The sequence below is a fragment of the Parus major genome, chromosome 3 (assembly GCF_001522545.3).
Source record: "Parus major isolate Abel chromosome 3, Parus_major1.1, whole genome shotgun sequence".
In the NCBI taxonomy this organism is placed as follows: Eukaryota; Metazoa; Chordata; class Aves; order Passeriformes; family Paridae; genus Parus; species Parus major.
Genome location: NC_031770.1, coordinates 107,222,073 through 107,245,149, shown reverse-complemented (window position 1 = coordinate 107,245,149; position 23,077 = coordinate 107,222,073). Strand labels below are relative to the sequence as shown.

The 23,077-nt window shown below is 47.9% G+C and overlaps 1 protein-coding gene across 3 annotated transcripts in view; it reads right to left on the bottom strand.

Annotated features, from left to right (window-relative positions):
- Window positions 1–3,230: 3,230 nt before the first annotated feature.
- TNFRSF21 (TNF receptor superfamily member 21) overlaps window positions 3,231–23,077 on the bottom strand; it is a 35,046-nt gene continuing 15,199 nt past the window's right edge. For all 3 annotated transcript variants that reach the window (XM_015622830.2, XM_015622831.3, XM_015622832.3), the window contains exons 4-7: window positions 14,693–14,958; window positions 8,258–8,311; window positions 5,498–5,717; window positions 3,231–4,680 (exon numbers count right to left, since the gene is read on the bottom strand). In XM_015622830.2, coding sequence (XP_015478316.1) covers window positions 4,451–4,680; window positions 5,498–5,717; window positions 8,258–8,311; window positions 14,693–14,958 — 770 coding nt within the window. In that variant the 3' untranslated portion in view covers window positions 3,231–4,450. The remainder of the gene's footprint in view (window positions 4,681–5,497; window positions 5,718–8,257; window positions 8,312–14,692; window positions 14,959–23,077) is intronic.

Below are 23,077 nucleotides of genomic sequence, written 5' to 3'. Positions count from 1 at the left end.
CACAAATGTGCATTGGCTACAAGGGCTTGGAGCACGGTGCAGCAACTGTGAGCTGCCAGAAACACCCACAGTTTCCACAACAGGCAGGTCCTCCATTATCCACCCAGTTCCCTCCACCCCAGAAAGTAAGGAAAATTAAATTAGAATATCCCAAAAGAAACTATAAAGCTCATGGATGCTCTCACAGAGAAGTAGCAGGCACATCCTAAAGGCGTGATAAACACCTCAGGGGTTGCCATCAGGTAGGTACTTAATGAGTACACAAATTACAGTTCTTATTTCTCCTCCATCTTCCCATTTCCTACCAGTTGCCCTGGAAACTTCCCCCTCGAGGCACTCACAGGAGCAAAGTCCAAGAGGAGAAAAAACAGCTGCAAACCCTTTGTGGTCTAAAGCTTGTGGCCAAGCGATGCCAAGGGAGGATTTTGGGGTGAGCTGTGCCTGTACCAACCTGCCTCCCTCCCAGCCCTGTGGCCCCAGTGATGGCACAGACCCCCCAGATATCCCCCACAGCCCACACTGAGCCCGCAGGACACCCTCAGCATCTCCCATCTCCCCACAAGCTGTTCACACAAAGGCTGCACAGACCATCCCTCCTACACAGACACTGCTGCAATCCTCAGAGAATTGACTGATGCACACAGAACCAAAGGGTGAACGACCTCTCAGAAGGCCCCGGGGTGCTTTTCCAACAGGGATGTGTAAGCAGCCACACCCAGAGGGTTGCAATTAATTCCCCATTAGGATAAACTCCAATTTGGCTAAGGTAGGAGAAAAGTGCACAAGATGTCTTGTTCTTCTGCAGAGCACTTGCAATACACGGGGGAAAAAAAAAAAAAAAAAAAAAAAGAAAGAAAAGAGAATTAAGAAATACAATCCCAATGCTCATTTGCACTGAAGGAATCAGAAGACCCTGGACCAGCAGAGGCAGCCCATCCTGAGGATGCCAGGCCATGCTGGAGGCATCTCTGGAGAGCTTTGTCCCAGCAAACACTGTCACACTAAGGGAAAATGCGATGTCCACACCTCATATCCCAGCCTCAGCAAGCAGGGCTGGGGCAGCAAATGCTTTGTGCAACCCACACCAGAAATTTCGGTCCCTGCTCTGAAGCAAGACAGCAGGCAGAGGAGGCTGTGCCCTCATCATGCTTCCTTGTGCCGATTTCACAGGCTCTATCACCCAGGACTGCCACCCCAGCACCCAAATCCCACCCCTCAGACACCGTGATTGAGCAAGGCCAGGCAAGGGGCAAACCCCACCTCTCACCTACAGCGCACCCTCAAGTACATTTTCAATGCAGATTTTGTATAAAGTGCACTTTTATGCATATTACATATATTTATAAACACCTTTATATTCACACCATTACCTTTTTAGCCAAAGACCTCACCCATTTGAGCTGCACATCACACTTTGTGCATTTCCCACCACGGCTCCAGCAAAACAAAGATGAGAACAAGGACAATTTCTGCTCCCGGGGAGTTATGCCTCCAGGTCATGAACCCATTGATCCCACCTGCCTGGTTTATTTTCTTAAGGCTTAAGAGAGCTGGCTCAGAGGAAGGGTGGGGGCACAGGGCTTGTGGCTCCTCACACCACCCACTCTGCCAGGAAATATCCTGCCTGTACGTGGGGCTCAGCTGCTCTCAGATATTTTCCCCTACACACCCCCGGAGACAGAATATATTTATATACTATATACCTATAAAAATACATAGTAATAATATAGGAAAATATGTAAATATAGAAATAGCACAATATATTAAAATATTTATGTAGTATATCTAAATATATAATGTATAGATAAATATATAATAAATAAATAAAAATATTATACACACATACCTACAACTAAAAGTTGGAAATCTGAAATGACAGAGCCAGGGAAAAGGTCAATATCCAGGTGTAGTCAAAGAAAGGAACCGTGCTGGAAGTGTGCACAGACAGAGCCAAGGATTGCCCAAGCCTTGGCCTGTTCCACGACCTGGCATTAAGATGAATTAAATGAAAAAAAATAATTCAGGGACCAGCTTCCTTGTGCCTCCTCAGCAGCTCCAGGCCAAGGCACCTCCACAACATTCCTGCTTTGTGGTGTCTCTTCATCTGGCTAAATCCTCTTCCCAGGACTGTTTTTCTTTTTGCTTTACCTTCAAAGCCCATCAGAAAATTGGCTGCCAGGACAGGAAGTGCAGCTGCAGGGTGGGGTTGGTGGTTCCCTGGGAGGGTGGCATGATGGCTGTAGTGCTTACAACCCATGCATTTCCCTGGGAGAACCTGGACCACCAGAAAAGGACAATTTTTAACTTCCTAGCTGGACTTGCTCCAAGAACCTGCTAAAGATAATTTAAAACCAACTATTGATTGAGGCCAGAGTTGCATACTTTGCCTCCCCTTACCAACTCTTGGCCAGGAGGATCAACCACCATGGATCCCAACACCTCTTGCCAATAGGCTGATACTGGGTTACACCTCAGAACTGCAGGCACCAAGAGCTAAATGTTTCATTGCCACCGAGGGAAAACTTCATCCCAGAGCTCCCAATAAAGGCTCTTGCTATTTGACACTGTATTTCATCTGTGCCTGTGTTGAAAAGTTTTAATTGTGTGTACCTATCTATAGTCCTGCAATTTCCAGTGCCAGCCAGAAGGAAAACACAGCACCCTCAGTAAGAGAAATCACTCTGGAGCCAAGTAAACAAAATGACAGTCTTATAAACCAGAAGCATTTGTCCCATTAAGGATTCAGTTTGTAGACAGAATAACAAGGGATGAGTTATTTGGAAGTGTAGACTTTAAGGACATGGGTAATGTAACAGCGACAGAAACGCTGTGACTGCAAGACCTTTGCTCAGGAGTGACTCAGCACAGCAGCTGCTTCCTGGAAAATTAATACTTCAGCCTCCCCAAAATGCCCACAAAGCCTTTGAGAGCTTGCAAACCCCAGCCCTGGAAGCCCCATCAGCCATCTGATCTGTCACTGCTATGGGGATTAGCACAGGTCCCCCAGCCCAGAACAGGGCTGGGACCTGCAGGGAGTTCCAGCAGCAACCACAGGGAATCAGGGCAGTGCTGACAACAAAAAGAAGTCAAGTTTTGGCCTCAAAGCTACCTCCTTATGACCCCCAAACTCCAAAATCCCCCTCATCACCATGGGCACCCCAAGCAAGCCCCCACCCCAACCCAGGTGTCCCTGAGCAGAGGCAGCTGTTAAGGAGGTTAACACAGAACTGTTCAAGTAACAAACACCTAGTATTTATTAATAAATTAGTACACCAGAAGGCAATTTTTCAATTAATTCCCCTCTTCCCCCTCTCCCACCCCTTCCCACGGGGCAGCTCATGCCGCCCTCATACCATTATTTCTTCAAATTGAGCGTAGTACAGACTGTTCGTTACGGGAGCATAATAATTGCAAATATAATCAGACAGACTTCTTACGATGCAGCTTTTTGTCCCCCACAACCCCCACCCCCGACCTCTTTTAATAAAAAGTGAAGTGTGATTTGAAGAGACTACTGAGACCACATAAGGTCTTTGGAGAACTTATCGGCCACGTCTGTATAAAAAACAAGAGACACGAGTGTAAAAGCATAGCTTGGTTTAAGTCTTACAGCACGAGGAGAGCGGGACCACCGGCGGCCTTCGCCTCCCCACGTCCAGCACCGGCTCCCTTCAGAGCCCCACCATTCCCACATGTGGCAAGGCAGGATAACTCCTTACATTCGACTGGAGGCAAAGGACCTTTCCACTGCCTCAGAGGTTGGTGGAGCTTGACCCTTTTCCTTGTGGTTTAAACGCTTCTGCTGTAGCATATTAGGAGCGCGATGCGTTGTCCAGGTGAAAACCATACAATAAATAACCGTGCTAGTAAAATCTCAGCAATGATATGAGCCAAAACAGGAGTACATTAAAAAAAAAAAGTCAGCTCGAGTGGGAAGCTTAGCTGCGTTAAGAGACAGTAACCAGCAACAACTGGGGTGGGATTTTTGCGTGTTTTTGCCATTTACTGCCCCGAGGCGAAGGGATGTGGTGGGAGATGGTCACTCCGAGCGACAGCTTTGACAGAGGAAGGGGGTTACAGAGCAATCCCCAATTTGATGTGTTAGATTACACCACATTCGTGGTCTTTCACTTCATTAACTGCAGTTTTGGATTTTTTTTGTTTGTTTTCTTTTTTTTTTTAAAGTGCATCGACTGATCTGATTGGAATGAGAACAAGGAGGAGAGAGGCTCGGGGAGGGGGCAGAGGGTGCAAAGACTTGGACTGAGCGATAGTTACGGTGGAGGGGTGCAATGCTGGCAAACTGCACCCCCTCCAAAAACCAAGGACACCTCAATGAAAATACTGGCCGTATATTCTACAACAAATCCCGCCTGTGTATTGTTGGTCATCTTAACGAGTGCCAAGCTAGGTCTAGCAGATATTCGGAGAGCGTGCGGTGACCCAGTGCCTACAGTAAATCGGGAAGGTGGCTATAGACAGAGTCCAGGAGGGTCTGGCTGGCTTCCTGGCTCTTGACTCCAGCGATCTCAAATAGCCTGTCCAGCTTGTCTTCAGCCTGCGGGATCTCCTCGATCACATGGAGCTCCTCGGGGTTGAGGATGTGCAGCATGTCGTCAAAGATGGGCTGCAGGTCGCACGGGTCCAAGCGCACCTGGCGCAGGACGGTGTCCTTCTTTTCTGTAGGAGGAAAGGGGATTGGTCAAGAAATTCCTCCAGAAACCTCTGCTAACCAGGGCTCATTCTCCTCAGTCCACCCCCTGGAGAGGCCATCTCTGGAGAGGGACACACCACAAGGAGAACTGAGGGAAAAGATGGAGGGTGACAAGTGATGGGGAGGAGATGGCGAAGTGCTGCTGAGGCACCTCAGCCAGGATCCTGCAAGAGCAAACACAGCATTTCCAAATGCTGAATGGCCAATTCAGAAAAGTGAGGGCAGGAGAGGAGCCAAAAAAGCTGAATTCTGCTCTTTCAAGTTGTTTCCATTGGGTAAGCTTTATTTTCACACCCAAGTATAAATTTGGTAGATTGACTGAGCTCAGTGTTTCACCTTCACCAGAAGTTAAAAGATGATTAAATGCACCAAGTTAAATGCAGTAAATTAAAGCCCCTAAAATAAAGGCAGATGCCTAATGGTACTTTATGTCTGGAAATTACATTCTCTGGTTTCATCTCATGCAGAAATGCACAGGCCAACATAAGAGCCAAAAGTCAACAGAAACACCCCCCAAACACCCAGGGATGCTACAACTTCCCTGGCAGAACTTCGAAGAGTTAAAAGCCTTTAAAGATGTTTTTCTGTCTCAAATCTGTATGATTTTTGCTAACAGGATATTCTGATCAGGAATGAGGATGTGATAAGCATATCCTGGAGAGCCAGTTTCCCCAGTTATTTACTTTAATGATATTGTGAGTTGGGCAGCTCTATCACGTCTGCTGACCACATGGAACATGCCATGGTGTCCCTTCTGTCTTCCCCCTCTGCCCAGGTCGGTACCTTTGGTAATAAAAGAGCCTGTCCGGCTGAGCGCAGAGGAGCCGCTGGAGGTGGAGTCGCAGCGCAGGAGAGGCTCGGCTTCGTCGACAAAGAAGCATTTCTTCTCTGAAGGAGAGGGCTCCACGGTGAGCACGGCTGCCTCGGGAGGCTTGGGGCTGGGCGTGGGTGCGGGGCTCACCGGGCTGGGGCTCACCGGCAGCGCCAGCTTGTCACCTTCCAGCTTTGTGGGGAGGACAGAGAGGGAAAATTAACTGGGGGCACGCTACGCCACGTGGAACACCCAAACCCACCTGCACCCTGGCTTTCAAAACATTCCAGCCCACCCTCAGCAAGGGGTGACCTGTTCTGCTAGCCCACAACAGGCACAGGAGATGATCCAGAGTGGACACCAGCACTGGCATTTGGCACATCAGGCAGGAGTGGTAACACGACCCACACCCTTGGGACACCTGGTAGGAGCAACCTGGATGGCACGTGCAACCTCAGCACAGCATTTTAGTCGGGCTTCCCTTCTCAGACTCAGTTTATTAAAACCTAAAGAACAGCTCTTGGGGGCAAGAGATGATGAAGCCCAAAACCTGCTCCACACCTGTTGCTTGCCAGAAGCAAAGCACAGCCTGACTCCATAGCTCCAATCAGTGCCAAGGCAGCAGGGCAAGGGCTGAGACCCTTCAGGGATCTTCAGTGCAGCACATGGCACTGAAGGTCCACATCAAATTAATGATTTGTTTGCCCCATCTCAGCCTTGATCCCGTGAGCATCCCATTAAAGCCTGATGGAAAAGTCCATCCCACAAGACTCCAAGTTCAGAGCAAGGAAGGACAGGTGGGAGCTGGCACTGACCACAGTGTCACCCAACTGCCTTTGCTTTCTCCTGTCCTGATTTGAGCAAAGGGCAAACGTTCAGCTCCACAGCTCCAAAGACATCAGGAGCAGCAAGCACTGCTGGGAAGCACTGCACTAGAAAGCAGCACCATTTGACAAGTGACAGGTGACAAGTGACAGGACAAGATGAAATGGCTTCAAGCTGTGCCAATGGAGGTTTAGGTTGGGTATTAGGAAAAATTTATTCACCAAAAGAATGGTCAGGAATTGTAATAGGCTGTCCAGGAAAGTGGTGAAATCACTGTCTCTGGAGGCATTAAAAAAAGTGTGGAAGTGGCAGTTGGAGACACGGTTTTGTGGTGGACTTGGCAGTGTTGGGTTAAGGATTGCACTCGATGATCTCAAATGTTATTTCCAACATTAACAATTCTATGATTCTATGAATTTGGGTGCTGGTGTGAACCTGCTTCCTAATTTGACTGTACTCTGCATGTTTCTTCTAAAAACTCCTTCCTACCTCCAAGACAGCAGCCAACATTATCTCCCCTCCTCTGCCTCTCAACACCCCTTCAGGGTGCAAATCTGAAGCAGAGCATTTCTAGTTCCCAGTCCCTGCAGGGATGAGATCCCAGGCCAGCATCTTCACGTCCTTGGCTGTCAGCTTGGGCACTTCTGCAGGTCTAACCCTCTAAACTGGTTATTTTAAGGGCCATCCAATGTTTAACGTTTTTCCCCAACCTTGCGTCCCTGCTTGACCTGACAGGGAAAAGAATTGCAAACCCTGTCCCCATGCAATTCCCTCTCCCAACAGCATTTCACAACCCTGTTTTCTCCTACAGAGAGAAGATCAGGCTATTCCTGATAACAGGCTTTTGCCTACAACCCAGGGGTAAAATGCAAAATTGGGATTAAAGGCTGTGGGAAAGGGTGCTGCTGAGCCACCTCCGCGCCAGCATGGATGTGCCTGAACATTCCTCATCCGTGTCGAGGAATTTGCCACCCACAAATCACATGTCTGCTGGGACGCCCATTAGTTCACATTAAATTAACATTGAAGCCTGTTCCTGGTAGAATAAAAGGGGTTTTTTTCTCCCCTCATTGAAAATAAACAGGGGAGGATTTGTTCTAGCTCAGCGCATTACGCAATAGCCATGTTAAAAATAAAAGTCAGCTTTAATTTTTAATTAAAAGAATCTGCCTTCTCCTCTGAAACTCCCTTTCCAGTACAGCTCATCATGGAGAATCAGCAATGGCCATTAAGGGGGAATATCAAGGGAAGGACCAGGACAGCAGTTGGCTGCTTTCCAAATTGTAATATACTATGATATCCCCTGTAAAAATAACAGAGGCTTTAGGGGTTAGTTTTTCTTTGTGCAGCTCATCTACCTAATATCCTACCACAAACCCACCTACCAATTCCCAAAAAGGAGACTGATGACCAAGCAACAATTGGCCATGGGAGGGCAGGGAGCAGACAGCTGCCCCAGTGCTGTCTTCCCAGAACCAACTCATTTGGAGTTTAATTAAACAGCTGCTAGAACACGCTAGGAAAGACAACATCACCCGAGGTTATTTGACTGTAGCCGTCCCGGGAGCCCAAAGCTTTCCAAATAGCTGAACAGTTGCAAGCTTGAGGCAAAGCAAACAGGATGCTTGGATGTGTGTTAATGTTTAAACCACTGGAAGAAAGCAACTGGGAATGAAGGCTTTGAAAGATTAGGGAATGCAAAAGGTTGCTGGCAGGGTGAAGCCTGTGGAATAGGTGTAAAATCACACTATTCATAGCCTGTGACTCACTGCATTGAAACCATCTTGGCCATTCCTATTTTTGTGAACAGCAGTGATTGAGTGAAACCAAGCTCTGGCTGGGGAAAAAATCCCACAAAAAACCCTCTTGCAACCCTTTTCCCTTTCCAGAGCCATGGGATTTCTCACCTTTACGTCCTCGGTGCTGGGCTCCTGCGCTTGCCACTGGGACTGCATCTGCACCTGCAAAGGAAGACACGTGGGACATTTAGATGCACAGTCCAGCATGGCAACCAAAGGCACTGCAGTGGCTTTCTTACATCAGCAGCCTCCTACAACCCATCAGAGGTGCTCTGCCAGGTATTTTTTTTTAGGTTTTTTCTTTTTTTGAGCACTGCACCAAGAGCTTTTCAACGCCAAAAAATATTAATTTTAAAAAATCCTAAAAGCTCCTGTGTACTTGCAGCCCTTTGGACTGCAGTTCGAGCACCAGGTCCTCTTGGATCCCAATGCATCAGGGAGGGTGCTCTAAGCAGCTCAGGGTGTTTGAAGGCCCTTCCTAAAAGGAAGAAAAGGGGACAGAAGGGGATAGGGGCAGGAGAAGACATAAGCTTGGCTTTGTCTTCTTTCACAGCTGCTCTCACCAGCTCTGTTTGAACGGGTTGGTCCCATTTGCTGCCTCTGTTTCACAGTACTGCAATAAAAGCTTAGCTCAGACAAACAGAAACTGCAGCTGCTGTGCTAATATTAGGAAGGAGCAGCAGCAGGCACTAAAAAACACCCTTCCCTCAGGCGATGCTTCCCAGCAATTCCTCCTGCCGCAACCAGGCGGGAACAAAAGCGGGTGGCAGGCTGGCTGCTGCTGAGGATGGCTGTGCACCCTCCGGGATGTGGGGGAAATAAATTTAGCACCGAGGCAGCCACTTCCCAGATTCCCTGCCAGAAGATGACACCCGACTGACACCAGCCCTTATTCCCAGGTCTGTTATGCCTCCGTAGGGAATGCGGCAGGAAAAACCCCGGCACGTGGAGCAGGGTGATGCTGCAGGCACAGACTGGTGCTGCTGTGGGATGCTCTTGCTGTGGACACACAGGATAGGGAGCATCCCCCGAATCAGCAGCTTCATAGTGCACAGGGTGTTTGGGGATCCACCCTGGGGGCAGGCAGACCCTGACAGGTTAACCACTACTGGCAGGGCCATGAGGTCTCAGAGGTGTCTGAGAAGGGCAGTGATGGTGTGTGGTACTGCAGAGCAGGAGGCATGTCCTCTGCAGGGTGGGAAGAGCATGAGGTTGCTGGGGTGGAAAGCCCAAATGTCATCTCTGTGCCCTTCTCTTCACCTGTGTGGTTTCAGGAGAATGCTCAACCCATCTCTGGTGGAGTGTCTTCCCTCAATGCAAGGCAGCCCCGGGGAAGAGCTGCTCAAACCAAGCCTCACACGACTTGGGATGGGCAATGCTAGGTCTGGGGAAGGTTTAAATGCCACAACCAAAACTGCAGCCACCCACGGAGGAAACAGCTCTTCCCCATCAGCCCTGCCCTGGCTGGCTGTGGGCCAAGTGCTTCTCAAGCAGATGATGTCTCCAGGAGAGCTTCCGGTGGCTTCTCCTTTCTGATGGATTTGCCCACTCACTTTTTCAACTCAAACCATAATGAAGAGGTGATAAAAGCCCTGATGAAGAGATTCATACCCAATTACAGGCTGAGTTAGTCGATACTGAGTTTGGCTAGTAGAAGAAACCATCTTCTAGTTTCCTCTTATGCTCCTAAACCCATTACACTTCAAACACAGAGGCCCTGGGAGATGTAGCCACCACAGCAGGGATACCTCAATGTCACTGCATATATAAAGTTTATATTTTTATGTTTATGCTGTTTCTCTTTGCATTACTTTATGAATTATTACATTTTGTTTATTGCTGTTTATTATTCAGTTTGCTGAAAGTCAAGTCATAGCTTAGAGCAAACCTGGAGTGATGCCCACTCCAGTAAAACCCAGCCAACCCTACACCTTCCCCAGGGCTCTGGCCACTTCACCTTACAGCTTTGTGCCTCAAATAAAACCTGATGCAAGTCCAAAAGGCAATTTTGTTCTTTTTCTGGCTGCCTGGGTAGTTCCCAGACCACAGGCCCCTCTGGCTGGGAAATCCATCCACCAGCTTTACCCTCACTCCAACTGCTGGCACTTGAACGCAGCACAAACTAAATTCCTAATTACTGGGCCCAGCCCAGTCCATTGCCAGAAGAGGAAGTGAAAGGGATGGGTGGGAGCTGTCAGGGGCTGAGTTTGAGGAATGCTGCTCCAGGCCCTTCAGGGTTTTGACCTGTGAAAGGGCAAGAAACAGAGCCACAAGGCACTGCCACAGCCACGTGCCTGGACATGGGATTGCTTTCACATCCTCTTCTCCTCTGAAATACCCCAAAACCCCACAGCTTAACCTCGCACCAGCCCCAGCCTTGACACATCTGCTGACTCAGGGGATTAAATGCAGCATGAAATTAGCCACAAAACTAAACCTTGCTGGGCTTGGGGCTGTAGCCTTCCCCCTCTCCACCTTCCACATCTCCCTTATTCGTGGTTTAGGTTTGTTTTTCAGCTTTGCTGAGGCTGCGCTGCTGAACGCCCTGAGCAAGGCTGTTTGTTTCCCTTCCATCCAGCCCCTGAAATACTTCAGCCGAGGCCAGCAGAGCCATAAATAAAACGATAAGAGCTTAAAGCACTGCTCAAAGCAGGATACTCTGGGGAGCCAATAAGGCCCGGCTGTGCCAGCTCCACCCCAGGCCAGCCCAGGTGAGCGCAGAGCCCCTTGGTAGCTGCAAAATGCTGTTTATGCACCACAAAAAAAATCTCATTACCCAGTGGGTATTGGTAAAAATCAGTTTTTCTGATTTTAGCCCCAAAACTGGAGAACTGTAGTTTGCTGGGATGGCAGGGAAAAACCTCTTCCTTCTCCCCTCCCTGCTCTTTCCCCTATTTTTGTTGTCAGCACCACTAATTTGGGATGTGTCTGTGCTTGCTAAGCAGTGCCTAGGCTTGCCACTGTCTGGCAAACCTGCCTGCAAGGGGACAGATTTTTCAAACCTTGAGCCCAACAAACATTCATGGCCAGGGCCAGGCTTTAACAGGAGCTCTATGAGTTAAATGCACCCCTAAAAACCTTCCCACAGCTTCTGCCCTCACTGTATTTTCTGGCTCAGCTGCAAAAAACCCTGAGCAAAATGATTCAGAGGGCTAATCTCGGTTTAACCTAAATTCATCCAGTGCCATGCAAAACCAGCATAATCCCTCACAGCTAAAAAAGCAGGCAAGTCTACAGCAGGGCTGTTCCTCACCTGAAGGAAAATATTCCTGCCTCATGCCGTAACACTCCAGAGACTCCCCTTAATTCCCCTATTCCTATCAGGGGTTGTAAATATTTGGATTTCAGAGCACAAAAGGCTGCTGAGGGAACAGGGCGCTAGAGGAGAGAGCAGCTTTGCCTCCATAGGTTTTACAAGTTGAAGGCAGACACCAGATAAAGGATTTAAGAGAAGGATGCAATAGTGGGTGAGATGAAATCTTTTTAGGGTACGGATTTGCCATCTCAGAACTACAGCATTCAATAACAATTTTTACCCATGACTTGGGGGTGTCAGTGCTTTCTTATGACACAGGGATCATGCAGAGAGATGGGGAAACTCCATTTGGCACCCAGGAATGCTGGGCAGAGCCAAAGGCATCCAGACAACACAGCCATCCATGCATCCATCCCTCCTGCTCTCATGTAGGACACACCAGCACGCACTGGGGACTTGCTGCTGGCTCAGGGCACCCTAATGGCATCGTGCTGTCACTTGGACTCACAAAATGGTTTGGGTTGGAAGGGACCTTAAAGCTCACCTTATTCCAACACCCTGCGAGAGGCAGGGACACCTTCCTCTAGACCAGGCTGCTCCAAGCCCTGTCCAACCTGGCCTTGAACACTTCACTGGAATGGGACATCTACAACCTCTCTGGGCAACTTAGCCACAGGGAGGATGCATGCATTTGCATTGCTTATGAGAGTCCTCAGTCCCCCTGCAGCACCAATAACTCTTTTTATTCTTTTTTGCTGTTTTGGGGGTTTTTTTGCAGGACACCTTCTGCAGGGCTGGAGAGCACAGCCACCACTCTTGCCACCAACAGGGTGACCCATTCCTCTGGATCAAACCACTCTGGTGCAGAGAGAAACTGCCTTGATTTATCTGTGTTTGGATAGACAAATCACCCAGAGTCAAACCTCAATTAGCTCTAATTAAAGGCTTTCCAACCAGCAGATTAAAAAAACCCAAAGATTGACCTCCATGCTTGCTCCTGGCACTGAGCTCTTGGCTTCCTGGACTGCTGTGATGATGATGAGCCACCAGCACAATTCTCCAGGGATTTGGTCTCCCGTGCACAAACTGCCTTCCACATTCCCAGCAGGGCCATTGTTTCACCACCCACATCGACAGCACAGGAGCCAGCTCAGGGAGAGGAGGCAGACAGGTTCCAGCCTGTAGCACCTCACAGAAACAAAATGTGCTGCTGTGCTAGATCTGTTCCCCAGGGTGCTGCCAGGCTGTAACATCCCACACACAGCTCCAGGATCTCCAGGCCAGGACAGTGGCCAACTCCTAAGGTTGATCATGCTCATCTGAAAAAGCCCAATCAGATGAACAGGGAAAGAGAATGTGACAGCTTGGGTTAATTTGTTCAAAACCAACTCCTTTGCTCAAATAAGCCAGACTTCTCATGTGGACTCTCACCAGCACCTGCTCAAAAGATCAACAACCCAATTTTACCCATTTCTAGAAAAACAAGTGAAACTGATGGGAAACCACCCCAGGGTCCAGGTGTGCTGAACACTTGAAAAGACAACAAACTGTTTTAAAAAACCAAGAGCTGTTTGGGAAGTCCAGGAGACTTGCATACAGTTATCCTTGAGATCTGGCTTTGCTCATTCTCTGGAATACCTGCTTGCTGTATTTTCAGAGTTATGGGCACAGCTTGTGGTTACTCCATCATTGGGAGTCCTCCACTCCGACAGGTCACCCCATAAACCCTGCTCCTGGAGCCAGCACCTGCATTCTGTACTGTTTGATAAGCACAACCTGATGGTCTTGGCCAGAAGAGCCAGGGGCATTCAGCACTGCACAAGCCAAGTCTGTTAATTCCATGTCGTGCTAAAGAACAAGCCTCGTGCTTTATCTAATGTCCTTGCCCAGAGCTTTGTCACAGTATTCAAAGTCAAAACAGTAAGTACAAGGACACAGGTTACTACTACCTGCTCCAGGAAAGCAAGAGAACAGCATATCTTTCTGGACACTACACATGCTGCAAACTTTAATTCATATGTGCAAAATGGCAATTTTCTCTGACTCTCTTCCTAAACATAGCTTTGTCTTGCGTTTTTTAATTTTATTTTTTCCACCAAAGAGAAGGCCACATGCTGCTTTGTTACCAGGAGCTGAAAGGAAAAAACCAGCAACTGAGCAGAGGCAGCTGGCAAAGCCAGCCTATCGAAGATCTGGGCAGGATGTTCTGCACATACCTGACTCAGGGTCTCTCCAAAACACAAGCCCAAGCTTCTGCCAACACATCCCAACTTCTGATTTCATACAATGGTCACAAGGGAACGAGGTGTTTCATGCACTAAACAAAATAATTTATGTGACACAGTGAAGGGATCCCAGTCCCTCATATAAGGGGAAGTTTGTGATGCTCAAAGCAGAATTTGGGAATCCCTGTCCTGACAAATACTCTGCTTCAGAAGTTCTATTGTGAGTGAAAGGTCCACCTTGCCAAGAGCCCAGAGAAGTCTACAAGCACTCACTTGCTCCACTTTGGGTCTGGTCTGCCAAGGCAACGGGAAATGTTTCATCAGCCAGTTTAGGGGGAAGAGCCATGCCTCAACCACCCCCATCTCCATCTACATGTTGTCCCATTTGCTTCTATGTTCAGAAAAAGCCCCACTCATCACCTTTACAAACACTTCTGGCAGACCACCGAGTTATCAGAGCCAAAAAACTGAAACAAGTAAGGCAGCAGTGGCCAAAACAAATCTGCCAAGGTCACTGAAGCACCTCCTGATGACTTACACCCAGCTGAGAACCTATTGCAGGATTTTCTGCAGCAATTTATTCTCCCAAAATATGGGACAGTTTAAGGCCAGCACTGCCAAAGAAGAGCAACAACTCTGGAGGATTGCACACATGGCCTCCCCCATGCCACCAATCACCATCTTGGAGGAAGCAACACTTAGTGCTCAAGGTTACCTGGCCCTTCTCACAAATCCACAGCATTGGAGAGCAAGTTTAAAGGGGGATGATTTTTCCTCCATGTCCCTGGCACGAGGGCTCAGGTACCAGATCCTCCCGGTGATCTTCAAAGATATATGCAAAGCACATGGGACTCCAGAGCCCACCAAAACTTTGACTGGGATTTGAGCAAACATTGGCAAAGCCTTGCTCAAAAGCAATGCTCAGCTTCAACATGAGCCCCCAAGGAGCTCCATGAAGAGAGGGAGCTACTTGGCCACACGCTAAGCTCAGGGCCACAGCCGTGTCCCATGCCACCACATCTCACAAGGTGTGAGCTGCACCAAAGCCCAGCCCGGCGTTACCGGCGTGGTGTCCTCCATGAGGCCGCGGATCTTCTCCACCACGTCGTTGCGGCGGTGCTGGCGGAGCGCGCTGATGAGCTGGGCCAGGCTGGCCTCGGGCCCGCGGATGGTCCAGTGCTGCAGGGCGGCGTAGGCGCGCTCGTGGTCGGCCGCGTAGCCGTTGGAGAAAGCCGCCACCTCCCGCTCGCTGGCGTTACACAGGAACTGGTAGATGTCCTTCCACTGGCTCCCCACCTGAGCCGCCACCAGCTTGAGGATGTCGATGCCTGCGGGGCACAGAAGATACAGGTGAGGCAGGGGGGTCTGCAGACATCACATCTAGCAAAGATTCTCTCATCCCCAAATGACCACACTTTGCTTTTCTTGGGTAGGTCTTTGAGATTTTGTTGTAATTATTATTATTGTTGTTTTAACATCTTTTATGAGTTCAGGCTGCAGGGAAGCAGCACCCATAACATGCTCAACAGCTGCTATGCGAGTAAAGGGTGATAGACCCATCAGTTAACTTAGCACACTCTAAAATCAGTAACTTAACTGTAAAATCTCCTGCACTCTTCAGCACAGGAAGACCTTGGGTACTCAGCTACCACACAGCTGCAGGAACAGGGCAGAAGACCCGTGCTCCCCCACATGCCTGCACTGCAGCCACTGCCTTGAGACAGAGCTGGATTAAGAGGTGAGTCACCAAAGCACCTTTATAAAGATGAGTACTTCCATAACAAGCAGATACAGCAGCTAGGATTGCTTTCAGAGCCATTTCCAGTGCAGACAGGTGGGATGACTCAGTGATGGGGTGGGAGACATTGTGCCAGCTGAGCACTGAGTGAATGGAAGATCTGGTCGGAAACCAGAGAGCAAAAACACACTTTTCCCCTGAAAAGCACTTGAGACATTCTGTCTCAAGACAGTGAGGGTTTTCTCCGTGTAGGTCAGGGAGCAATGCAAACAGCACATTTATCCTTGAGTCTACTTCGGGTCAAGAGTTAAAGATTCAGATAAAGCCATATCTCCTCCAAAATAACTAATTAACCCTGTTTTATCAACTGAGCAACACCTTGTATCAAACAGCAACATGAAGGGTCAGCATCTGTGAGCTGCAAAGAGAAACTCACTTTTTTCCGAGAGAGAACCACACCTTGGGTTTCCTCCCAAGCCAGTGTGCCCCCATGGCTATAGGGAGCACTTCTCTCCCTCTGCAGGCACAACAGCAAAAATAGCTGCTTGCAGAAGAGTATCTGGGGAATATAAGAAGAATATAGCTGGGGTTTTTCCAGCTGGCCTAAAGTTTAACACTTTCTAATGCAGTTTAGATCAAACCTCCCAACTCAGTTCACAGCTCTGATATAGCCAAACCAAAAATTTATAGAAACTATACATACTTATATAGGTATCCCTTTTTATACAAGTGCATGTGTATATACACACACGGATTTATGGTACACACATTTTTGTATCTTTGTATTACACAGATAAATACACAGATACACAGATAGATTTTATAAAGATGTGTGTACATATATGTATGAGGCCTGGACACCAGGTGCCCACCAAAGCTGTTCTACACCTGCCCTACTCAGCTGGGCAGGGGACAGAAAATGTAACAAGATGTAACAAAAGGCTCCTGGGTTGAGATACAGGGAGTGATCCCTCACCAGTGACTGTCACTGATAAACCACACTCAGCTTGGGGAAATCAGGCTGACTTTTTGCTAATCAAAGCAGAATAGGGTAATGGGATATAAAAACTAAATCACTTCACACCCACCTCTCCCATTTTCCCAGGTTTAACATTGCTCCTGAATTCTCTTCTTCCTCCCCTCAGCAGTGCAGGGGGACAGAGAGTAGGACCTGTGGTCAGTCCATCACACATTGTCTCTGCTGCTCCTTTCTCCTCAGGGGGATGGACCCTCACACTCCTCCCTTGTTCCAGCATGGATCCCTTCCACAGGTCCTGCCAGCAAACCTGCTCCAGTGTGGCCTCCTCCCTCCCCCTCCTTTTTCACTGATCCTGGTGTCTGCAGAGCTGTTGCTCTCACATGCTCTCAATCTCTCTCTACTGGCTGAAGTTACCAACTTTTTTTCACCCTGCTTTTTAAATCTGTTGTCCCAGAGGCACTCCCACTATCCCTGATGTGCTCAGCCTTGGACAGTGGTGGGTCCATCCTAGAGCTGGCTGGTCTTGGCTCCCTTGGACATGGGTGAAGCTTCTGGCAGGACCCACCCCTTTAGCCCCCTGCTACCAAAACCTGACCATACAAGCCCAATACAATATATACACACATCTCTAAAGTATCTATTCAGCCTGATCTATTTTATATTTTATATTTTGTAGTATTTGTAGCTGTGTATATATTACACATACTTCTGTATATCTCTATATACAACATAGGTATTTTACATATATATGTACATATGCTTATATAAAAAGAGGTATATAAAAAACTGTAAAGCTTCTGAAAGGTATTTTTGTCCAAACCTCTTCTCACTTTAGGAAAGCTTATCAAACCTGCTATATATAGACTTTAGTTTTCACTTCCAAACTAGATAACACAGCCATGAGCCCACAGTTCTTGGAGCATCCACAGATGGTGCTAAACCTGCTCTAAATCAGGAACACAAAAGTGCAAACCACAGTTGGTACTTCCCCACCCTCCTCCCACCACAACCACCACACCTTCCTGCCCAGCTGTTTACAGACACATGCTTGTACCATCTCACATGGAGTTGTGAGAGCTGGGGCTTCTCCTACCAGAAAAGCTTGGCCCACCAGCCCAACATGGGGGATGCAGCCCACCCAAAAAAGCCCAAGCCAACCACAGGGCTTGGTTCTAACTATGGAGAAAAGGCTGTGAACCTGCTATTGGGATTTATTCTGGGGTTACTGATGTGACTCAGATCATTAGATACTGGTGCACATTGCATCACAACAGAGCAGCAGGAATTGGTTTCGTTAATGCTTCCCATTATTCAGATGAAGACCCAGTGGCCCTCAGTTCAAGGGACTGAGCTTGTGTGCTTCCAGGCAAATCCCAAATTCCTCTCCCTCCATGCCTCTTGCATCCAGGCTGGCTGTGCAGAAGCACAGGCAGCCCAGAACACACTGGAAGCTAAACCCTTGTGTCTTCTGGTATCACATACCTGGGTGGGTAAGAAGCCCAAAAGACAACTCAGGTTTAGAGTCAGGTCCTTTAAAGCAGCAAACCCAACTGCTTCTTGCATAAAAGCAGCAAAATGTCTGATTTATGCAGCGCTGTTTGATTTTATCACTCAAGTAAAAATCCATGAATACAAGGGTAGAGAAAGCTCTGCAAGGCTTGTGCACCAAGGTAATGACAGCAATGCAAAGATGGATGAGGGTGTGTGGTACTGCCAATTATATATACATATATAGATATATATAGATAACAACTTATGCACTGGGATATAGATATAGATATATATAGGTATATACAGAGAGACTATTTAAGTCGCTATCTCACTGTATAAATCTTGCAGAGCTTCTTTACTCTCATATTCAGCAATTATTTTTTGCTAGGTTGATATATATACACACACACAGAGAGAGAGAGGGGGAGAGAGATAATGCTGCCCATTTTTTAATGCGCACACACACTTCAAGTCAGCAGCATCAGGTCTCCCTGCCCTGCAGTGAGACAATGAGTTATGGCTGGGTGGGAGCTTTGCCCACACCCACTCCCCTGCACATCAAACACACACAAGCATTAAAACATAATTTGCCGGCTTATGACCCCCATGTGGCACATCTAGTCAGCCCAGAAAAGGAAAAACCCATATACTACCTGTTCCTATGTACCTATTTAATGCTGACAAATCCCAGTGTTTACAACTGCTGTACTGGTGAGAGAAGTTTTCAGCTGCTTGCAGCTTGATTTGCACCGGTTTTATGCGGCAGCACGACATTTATGTCCAAATGTTCTCGCTCAGGATTTATGACAAAGCACTCATGCTTCTACTGACATTTTCAAGTTTAGTATATTTAATCTTTCCGTTCAATAAATTGGGCCCATAAACACGTTTATATCCCTTGGCAATAACATCCCTGGGCACGAGAACACACCAGGCAGCAGAGGACTTAATGGCACGTAATAATCTTTGGAGAACAAATGTTCCATTAAAAATGAATTTGGAAATGTCTACCTTAATACTATAAGAACCTTAAACTCATTTTCTTGCAACTATTAAATAAATTTAAGGCCCATATGTTTGCTACATCCACTACAATATTGTGCAAACAAAACCCAGAGAGATATGAAGAGATGCAGACAAGAGTGCAGATTTGGCTCCAGTCAGTAAGAAAAACATTGCTCCCTCTGTTCTTAAAAAATAAGATTAAAACCATTACATGACAAGCAGTGGCTGCATGCCGCCAAGTATTACTGCTCACACTAAAATAAAATGGTAATGCTTATAATAAGCTTATCATTCTACTACTTCCATATTTCCAGAAATCCTACAAGTTACTCTGCAGAGCACTAAGAGTGCTGGAACATCCTGCTGGGATGGGAAGGTGACTACCACACTGCGTGCAGCAAAAATCCCAGCTCCACCAGAGGTCCTGGACTTTCTCCTTCTCCCTGAACCACGTGGGCCTTCTCCCACCATGCCCATCTGCACACCTGGGCTGGAGATGGTGCTCAAAGACCTCCAGATTGCACAATCCCAAGTAAAATGGCCAAGGTCAACAGAGATGGTGCTTTAATCCACATATTTCTTGCTTTCCATGTGAGGCTGGTCACAGCCATGTCAGTGCTATGCTAAAGCTGCTCCAAGCTTGCCACAGCCTGAGTTGTCCTCCTTTTCTACCATAGGCCACAGGAACAGCCTGGGAGAGCTGTCACCACCATCCTGCTGCTAAAGTGGGAGACAGCTCCACCCCTCTCCATCATCATGTCAGGAACCATCACCACTGATCACCCAGCTTTGCTCATGCCTCAGACAATGGAATTAATGAGGAACACCCACGGCTGCATCTGGCTGAGTTGTGTTTCCCTGGTCAGCCCAGAACAGGCAAGGACAGATCTGAAGGATCCAGGACATCCATATGTGTCTTAGGTACCTGGGCAGGTGGCATTTCAGTTGCCATTATCTTAACACTGCAAGTCTCTAAAAGCTGTGCTAGGCTACACCATGTATCCCCCTAATATCTTAAGGTGGTGATAACCACACCTTCAAGCCAGGACAAGGCCAAGATGTTCTGAACAGGCCAGTGAGAAGCCCAAGGGAGCATGTACACACATGGGAACACAGGCACAACCAGGCACATCTACAGCCAGGACAAACTGGGACAAATGGAGACAAATCTGGAAATGGACAAATGCCTCCAGATTGGCAACGAGTCCTGCCTCTCCAGAAAGGTCCTCCCTTCAGCTCATCTACAAAGATGCTGAGCTGGAGGGAGGACCTTCCTGGAGAAGCAGGGCCTCCACTTCTCTATAGCCTCCTGTCGGAGTTGTAGAGAGTGAAAAGATCCCCCCTTGAGCTTCCTTTTCTCCAGGCTAAACACCCCCATCTCCCTCAGCCATTCCTCCTCAGACTTGTGCCCCAGCCCCTTCACCTGCTCCACTGCCCTTCTCTGGACACTGCTCACCTCTGCCTCATCTTCCCCATAAATACGATTTCAGTTTATTCAGTGACTTCCACTTGCTTGTTTTGAATCTGATTCAAGACTTTTCTCATCCACTTCCTGCTCCTTCAGATGTGCTCCACCTCACTGCGGTACAGTTTGATGTAGACAGAGCCATCAGCCCTACCACGTCACCAAGGTGGTCATTAAACACGCACTTGGGACTTGGCTGAGCTTTAATGCCTTGTTCTGGACATGCCTCACTGCTCTCCCAAGCCGTGCTATTTGCAGGTTGGACACAGACCCAGTTTTTCCATCATTTGGCCTCAGGCAGGGCAAGGAGCCAGTGTGGTGTGGGGCTGTGCCCAGCAGTGCTGGCATGCTCACATACAGCACCTGCAAGGCCCCATTCCTCTTCTCTGCCATTATTTTTTTTGCATCTTCAGCAAACTTGAAAGCAGAGGAAGAGCTGCCCCACCAAGGTGACACCCCAGCACCCAGCAGCAGATGCAGGGAAGTCAAACCACAGCCACAGAGGTGCTGAGGCTCCTTCCTCTCCCCACCCTCTCACAATGTCATTGTTTTCATTCTCAGAGCTTGAATCAAGCAACATTTTTCACAAGAGTGCTCCTCAAGAAAATGCCACCTTTAAGGGGAAATCTCAGGCTCAGAGCCCCTCCAAGCCACATGTCCTTTCACCCCACTAGTAATGAAGGGACACAGTACATAGTACATAGAAAAGGATTAACACAACATCAGTTCAAGTTTTAAAGGTGCCTAATACAGCTGAGAAGGAAAGTTTAGAAGATCTCCCAGGGCTTAGGGCATACACAGTCCTGTGGAGTGAGAAGCTCAGCAGCCCAGGGTTCCAGAGATAGCTTCATGAAAGGCTGGATTTCAGGAAACTCCAAGCTCCAGCCCTTCATCACCACAGAGGAGATCCCAGCAGTTCACCCATGACACTTGACGGGAACTGACCTCCACCATCCCAGTACCAATCTGAGCTTCTACCACCTACATACAGAGGTATTCCAGATATGGGCAACATTAATCTGTGCACCACATGCTGTGACAAATCCTGACTGTGACAGGCAGGCTGGATGAAGCATCACAGACAGAGCACAGCCCAAGGGCACACACAAGTCAGACAGAAAAACCAGAGCAATGCAGCCCAACCCTCCCCTACACACAGATAAAAGCTCCAAAATCACTGCAAAGCCAGCTCTACTCCTGGGCTCAGCCCACCTCCCTCCTCCAAATATCCTCCTGACTCATGTGAAATACAGCCACAGCAGCCTATTTTTATGTCTGAGCACACACTTAGAGCCTGTACAAGAGAGCCAGGATGCGGCACATCCACACACCAGCTGACAAGATACCACAGCTCAACCAAACCAGGACTCAGAAATCCCAAGTGTGCAACACAAATACCTTTCCAAAACTGCAAAAATTCCACCAACCGCTGCCACAAAGGGGAAGTTCTTGGAAACTCAATTCCTCCCCCTGCCACTCAAAATATACTTCAGGTCCTAAATGAGGGAGTTTGAAGATGCGCCAGGTTGTCCACCTGGGTCAGGAAAATCACCAGTATTGGCACACGCTGGAGGATGAGAGGGCTGAAAGCAGCTCTGCCAAGGACTTGGAAGTGCTGGTGTGCTGTGTCCAGCTCACATTAAAAGGATGTGGACCTGTTAAATAAGGTCCAGAGAAGGCTACAAAAACGGTCAAGGGCCTGAAGCACCTCTCGTAAAAAGACAGTTTGCTCAGTCTAGAGAAGAAAAGGCTCCAGGGTGACCTTACTGCAGATGCTGATACCTAAAGGGCTACAAGAGATCTGGAGAGGGACCTTGAACATGGGTGTGCTGTGACAGGATGAGAGGGAAAGAAAGAATGGCCTAAAACTGACAGAGGACAGGGTTAGATTGGACATAAGGAAGAAATTCTTCCTCGTGAGGGTGGTGAAGCACTGGACCAGGCAGCTCAGAGAGGCTGTGGCTGTCCCATCCCTGGAAGTGTTCAAAGCCAGGCTGGACAGGGACTGAGCAACCTGATCTAGTGGGTGGCACCCCCACCCAGAGCAGAAGATTAAAAACTAGATGTTCTTTAGTTTTTTTTGTCAGATGGAAATGACACACTCATAAAGACTTGTTAGTGACAGAATAGTTTTCCCAGCCATGGAGGACAGTGTTACTATCAGACCCTCCCAGGACCCAGTGATTCATATCCTTAGCAAGAGCTGTTTGGGAAACAAACCATGAAATGATGTGTTTGGAATTTGTTGGTATTTTTTTTAAAGACAAAACTGAAAATCTTGCAAGGCAGAAAGGAACCTTCTAACAATCACTTACCACAAGTTTTGTGGAAAATAACCAAACCAGACAGTGGATAAGCTACATGCAGTTATGAACATGTTTCTGACCCAGGAACTTGAGAATCATTGTGAGATAAGACCTCTTGGAAGTCACCTCTGTAACAACCCCTTGGTCCAGCCCTCCCAGGACCCATCTGAACTCCTGCCCACCACCAAAGGACACAACACCAAACCCACAGAATGAACTTGCTCTTGCTTTACTTTGCATGAGAATGGCCAGCATAAGTATTTTATGTAATTATTAAATTTTAAATGGCTTTTGCTGAGTTAATCTTCATTATAACCCTCTGGGACAGCTGGTAACCCTGAGCACACACACAGCACCACAGCCAGAGCCATATAAATATCCAGACACTCACAGATGCCAACCTGAGGATTAAATTCGCCTCCTGCCTTTTTTTTCCTCCCAGTCTTGGAGAGCAAGGAGAAAA